General features: G+C 41.0%; 1 protein-coding gene across 1 annotated transcript in view; it reads left to right on the top strand.

The window, feature by feature from the left end:
* Positions 1-6000, top strand: part of LOC101854711 — a 108409-nt gene that overhangs the window by 72384 nt on the left and 30025 nt on the right. Inside the window, exons 49-53 of the mRNA XM_013081484.2 lie at positions 640-754; positions 2368-2555; positions 3787-3901; positions 4402-4583; positions 5840-5954. Coding sequence (XP_012936938.2) covers positions 640-754; positions 2368-2555; positions 3787-3901; positions 4402-4583; positions 5840-5954 — 715 coding nt within the window. The remainder of the gene's footprint in view (positions 1-639; positions 755-2367; positions 2556-3786; positions 3902-4401; positions 4584-5839; positions 5955-6000) is intronic.

The raw sequence follows: 6000 nt of genomic DNA, 5'->3' as shown, positions 1-6000 counted from the left end.
CTCTCTCTCTCTCTCTCTCCCTCTCTCCCTCTCTCTATCTATTTCTTTCTTTCTCCCTCTCTCTCTCTCCCGATCTCTCACTCATTCTCTCTTTCTTTTCTTTCCCTTCACTCCCCCTTGACCTCTCTTTTTCTTTCTTCTTCTCCATCTCTCTCACTTTCTCTATCTGTGTGTGTGTGCACTGACAATGTATGGAAGGGAAAATTTGAGTCCTCTTTGCTATACTGAACTTTTGCTTATATTTTTTGGGTGGTTTTTTTTGGTAAGTGTTTTACGACGCTTGCAAGGGCATAAAGTCATATGAGCGTGCGGGACACATTAAACATTTTCAGTTTGTAGGAAGTTTTTTAAATTTTGCCCGGGTGTCGGCCGAAGCCTACTCTTGTCAATTTTAGACCACCAAGGGATCTTTAACGTGCACAACTCCGAGATTTTTTGCCCTTGTTCAAGAAGGCTAGGTGTAGATCTTCCTTACCAGAAGATCAGGGGTGTGGCTGAAAGACAGCATCTTGCTAATGGGAGTTCTTCATTCCTGAAGAGGGCTCTGTGGTTGACTGGTTTTTGCTGCCAAAGTTCTCCACTGTTCCTGTTCCGAATAATGTGGTATTTGATATATATATTTTTCCACTGTCTTTTCAGATTCTTGTTATTACAAAGGAGCTTACCATGGTCAAGGTCAGAAATGGAGAGACGGATGTGAATTTAATTGTGAGTGCATCGATGGATCCACTGGAAAATATGAGTGTCTTGAATTGTGAGTGTCTTGAGTTAGATTTAAGTTAGTGACTTCTTCCTTGATCATTCAAGCAGTCCGATTAAATTTTTCAATACTGATTATAACCCAGTTTCTTCATTTTTCAGTTTTGTGATTCAACTTTATTGGTCAATGCAAACTTTTCTTTTTACTGACAAACTATTTAGTAAAACTGACAGTTCCTTACTTTTCATGTAATTCTTCTTTTTTTATTGGTCTTTTTATGACTTTTTTGTTTCATGTATTTCCTTTAAAATTGCAAAAAATAGTTTCTAGTACTGCCTTAATCTGTAACAGAAAGGAAGCAAAGAAGATTAGTTTTTTTTTATTGTCTGTCACTATTCTTTCTTTTTGAAGACTATATTGTGCTCCCTATATTGGGTCTTTGTGGGTTTTTAAAAAATGAAATCAAACTTGTGTATTTGTGTGCGGCAGTCGTATACTGCTTTTTCCCTCTTCCTTTTCAACGTTACTTTCATCATGTGAGCTGTTGGAGAGCACCACTGATAGGTCGTACTTCTTTTCTTTCCATCTGTGCTTTCTAACTGTCTGTCTTGTGGTGTTGGTGGCCTAGTGGTGAGGCTATCGGACTCATAATCGTGAGGTTGCGGGGTCAGGGGTTCGGGCCGCTGGCCCAACGTTGTGTCCTTGGGAAAGGCACTTTACACGAATTTTCCTCACTTCACCCTGGTGGAAAAGGGTACCCGGCCATAGACAGCAAAAGATCTTGTCACTATGTTTGTATTTTAGAGCCTATAAATTGCTGCTTGCACTGTATGCTTCCCATAAAGTCGAGTTTGTTTCAGGTCTGCTGGGGTAATAGTATAGATTGTGAAGCGCATAGAGCTTGCTGTTGAGCGGGGATTTGCGCTATACGAATGCAATCTATTGTTACTGTGTCTAGCTTTTTACCTGCTATAGACAAATGTTATGGTGTTAATTATCTTCTCTGTACTTAAAAAAACAAAAAAACTTTAGAAACAGTCTTTGTCTTAAACTCTGCTGTTTTCCTGCTGTCTCACTGTTAACCTCAACTCAGATCCACTCCTCTTGAATCCACCCAGAAGGTGGTTGGCAGGTGCACTGATGTGGTTTGCTTCTTCTTTTCCATAAAACATCTGTTGTCCTTATCTCTCCTTCTTTCACACACTAATTGTAAATTGGCTGATTCATCAAGGTCATGCTCATATCTGTACCTGAACTGCAACAGTGAACTGCTGCTTTTTCTTTACTAATCCTTACAGTCATCATTTTCCTCTACTTCTTTTGTATGTTTGTCTCACTCTTGTGACCTGCTATTTCCGGAGTGCCTTGATAGTCAAAGCATACTTTGTGTTATTGAAGCTAGAGAGGTGAGCAGAGTAAGTCTGATTATTTGTAAGGACTTCTCTGTTCACATCCACCCCTTGGCACTCACATGACCTTATGCAGTTGTGAGCACCATAAAACCTCTCCTAAAACTAAAACTCTTCTCTTTTCTTGTGTTTGTCACTCTCTTGTAACGCCTCTAATTTTTGGCACCCATATGACCTAATTGTGCTGCAAAAACTGTAAAACATTTTATTAAAACTAAAAAAACGAAAGTCCACTGACTTTGTGTGTATTCTCTCTAGATGTCCGCGCTATCCGAACACGGCCACTTGCCCCATGGTCAGAGACCCTAACAACCCGTGCTGCCTTAAGCCTGACTGTAACACTCCGAGCGTGACACCACCCTCCATCACCGGCCCTGTTCCTGTCACAGTGAAGCCTCTGCCCACCCCATACCCCGTACAGCACACTACTCTGGTGCCCAAGACAGGTAACTGCATGCTGTCACTCTCAGTTATTTTACTCCCTCTTTCTGTCCCCATGGTTTTATGCACCCCGCATAATTTAGCAAAATTTGATCTTTTTTTTGCATAATTTCTGATTGTTTTCTTCTATCATTCTTTGTTAAAATGAACAGAAGGGCATAAAAATCACATTTTTGGGCTCAGATTGCATAATTTCAAAATTTTTCTTGTATAAAACGACGGGGGACAGCTATTTCCACAAGCTACTCCCAGTGGCTTGTGGTTGGAACTACTGTGCCAGTCAGTTTTTAAGTCGCTGAAGATATGAAGTGAAAAGAACTCATAAAGGTGTTAATACTGATGATCATATGTGAAGCATATGCTGATAAAATGAGTTACCTCTCGGATTTGAGCCCTATGGAAAAGGATACACCACGCTTATTGGTAAAGATTTTACAAAGTACACGTATTATAATAATAAAGGCACGTTATTCGTAAAGAATATAGCATCTATAGAAACTCTACAAATTTGAGCCTCGTGTTGATTTTTGGCCAATATCTCCATTTGTGGATTGCGAGAAGTAACTCATTTTGTCAGCATGTCTCACATATCATGCGTTTGAGTCCGTAAAGCAAGATCTGGGAATACTTTTTAATTTAGGCACATGTTCCATCAATAAGTGAATGTTTAATTAAATCTTGCTGGTATCTAAAAATTCAGCTCATATCTCAAGATAAAAAATCAGCTGACCTCCGGCATGTATCTCAGTAAACTTGTATGTTGATGTGCATGTATCTCAAGGCTTTTCTAGACCTATTTACCTCCACACAGATAATGTGGGTTCTTAGTACACATTCTAATGTAGTCTGTTACTGCTACCTCTTTTTTTGCCCTTCCATTATCTTAACCCTATCTGTACTCCGTCGGGTCATTTTGTACCCCCGGGGTTGTATTCTTCACATTTTAAAATACTTCTAGAACAAAGATCTCTTTGAAACATTCAGTCTTTCTTGAAAAATAATTTTGACATACTGCTATGCAAAGCGTACGGATCGGATTAACGAGTAAATTTCCTCTTTTGAAAGTGGTGGCACAGAGTTTCCCACGTTGTATGGATACGATAGTAAAACACGACATACGGATAGGGTTAATTTGTGTTCACAACGAAATGTGGCTGATGTTGTTCCGAGAACTCATACCTTCACCGTAGTGTGACAATATTCGTTTCTCTTCTCTTTTATTCTTGATCACTCCAGCATTCTGTGTGTACCAAGGCCTGCCCTACAAGCAGTTTGACACCTGGACAGATGGATGTGACTTCAAGTGTCGCTGTGAAGATGCTGCCGTCAATCGGGTTAACTGTGATCAAAGGTATTTTTATGATTCTGTTTTATTTCCTGAGGGAGGGTAAAGTTACTTTTCCTCATCTTTCTCAGTTGCCCAATCTGTATTTGATGGGTAATTGGTAGAGATGGAATGTATAGTTAGCAGGGGGTATGCTCCCAACAGTCTTCATTGATGTGCATCCTGCAATTAAGGACATAAATGGTAGGAAAAGGCTAGCCGTTCAGAGTTAAGGTTTAGATCAGTTTAGAGGCAAGTTGCATCACCTTTGCCTATCGAGGCCAACTCAGGCTGAATGGGATACTACCTCCCAGAAGACAGACAAAGGCAGCCAATAAAAAATGCCTCACTCAGGAATGGAAGTCACGTCTTTTGTGGGCTGTGGCAAAGAGCGTAAATGTTACCGGCAGATTTTTGTTGGTCTCTTAGGCAGGTGAATGATTATAAAAGAATGTTCTAGCTTTAATTCTACACTTTGCTATGATCGATGCTTTATTAACTTTGACGTTATCATTCTTGTTTGATAGATGCCCCAGCTACAGTAATCTGCCGAGTGGTTGTTCTTTGGTCACCGACCCCAGCGACCCATGTTGCCAGGTGCCCAACTGTGTGCCGGCTCCTGGCCAGACACCAGCGCCGACAGCCACAGGCGTCGTTGGTGTGGTCACTGGGAGAGCTCTACCAGATCCTGCCTACCCTAACCCTCCAGGTAGATCTGCATGTTACCAGTCAGTGATATCGTTCTGTTTGGTAACTGTGGAATAATGTACATTGCATAACACCTCTTTTGTAACTGTTATGTAACATATCCGGATTTAGACAGTACTTTTGTTTTACTCAGTAGTCACTTTTTGGTTAGAGTGTACTAGAGAACAAAGATAAAACAGAGAGCCCTTTCCAGCATGCGTTTTTTCACTCTCTCTAAATCTGTTTGTACCCACAAACTGAACAATATTACATTAACCACTCAATGACAGTCTTGCTATTTACCTCTGTCTAAAGACATTGTCAGTTTTAAAAAATGTAATACCTAAACGTTTCAGTTTAAAATGAATGTTTTCTTTCATTTTCTCTCTCCAACAATTTTAATCCTTCTTGTTAACCTCTTCGCTGCCACGCCTGTAGAATTTACGGGCTTGAATCATGATGTAGCGCTGCGCCTATGGCCAGTAGGATTAACTATAGGACTATGACACAACATGTATTCCCCTTTTTTGGTCTCAGCTTATCATTACTCGAATGTGTGTTGTTTATGTTGTTTAGCAGTGTTGCTTTTTACATCTAACTCCAACTTTTTTCCATCTATCTCTTAAAGAAATCCCCCCCCTCTCCCCCCCCTCTCCAAATTATATTTTTTTAAATGTGGTTTAATGTAAAATGTACGTGCAGAAATTCATGAGGAAATATTCATAACTAAAACACTTATGGGAGGTAGAGTGGGGTCACCTCTGAGCTGCCTTGGTTCATGGGATTTCACCTAGGATGGGGGGGGGGGGGGGGGGGGGGGGCTTATATACCTGCAGCCTTGAGGGGGTTGAACTTTATTCATTTTCAGATCACAAATTGAAGGGGAAACCTTTTGCTCCTTTCTTAAGCTGGAGACAAAGTCATTTATCTAAACTAATGGCTGGTCCATGATATGTAAAGTAAAGTTGTTCCCCCATCCGATCTGGACATTGGGGATTGCGTTGTTAGTGAGACAACTTTCTGGGCCTTTGGCATATTGTGGTAGGGTGGCCAGTTCCTTTCCACGCCACCTTTACTTCCCCAACTCGAAGTCAGGTACCCATTACTGCTGGGTAGGCAGGAGGGGGCGAAAAAAACATTTGTCCGAACCGAGGCTTGAACCTGGACTTTCCGTTTCGGAGACGAGCGCACTAACCGCTCCGCCACCGCACCCTCTACATAATATGTACTAGAGAAAAAAAAAAGAAAAATATTCTTGAGGTTTTTCTTGACTTCCAGGTATGTGTGTTTATCACGGGAAGACATACCGAGAAGGAGACAAGTGGCAGGATGACTGCTCCTTTAACTGCCAGTGTATTGACGGCACCAATGGATACTACTACTGCACAGAGAGGTCCTTATTTGTGAGACATTGTGGTGAAATCAGGCGCTCGTCAAAA

Source organism: Aplysia californica, unplaced genomic scaffold (assembly GCF_000002075.1).
Source record: "Aplysia californica isolate F4 #8 unplaced genomic scaffold, AplCal3.0 scaffold00133, whole genome shotgun sequence".
Classification (NCBI taxonomy): domain Eukaryota; kingdom Metazoa; phylum Mollusca; class Gastropoda; order Aplysiida; family Aplysiidae; genus Aplysia; species Aplysia californica.
This window is presented reverse-complemented; position numbering and strand designations above follow the sequence as displayed.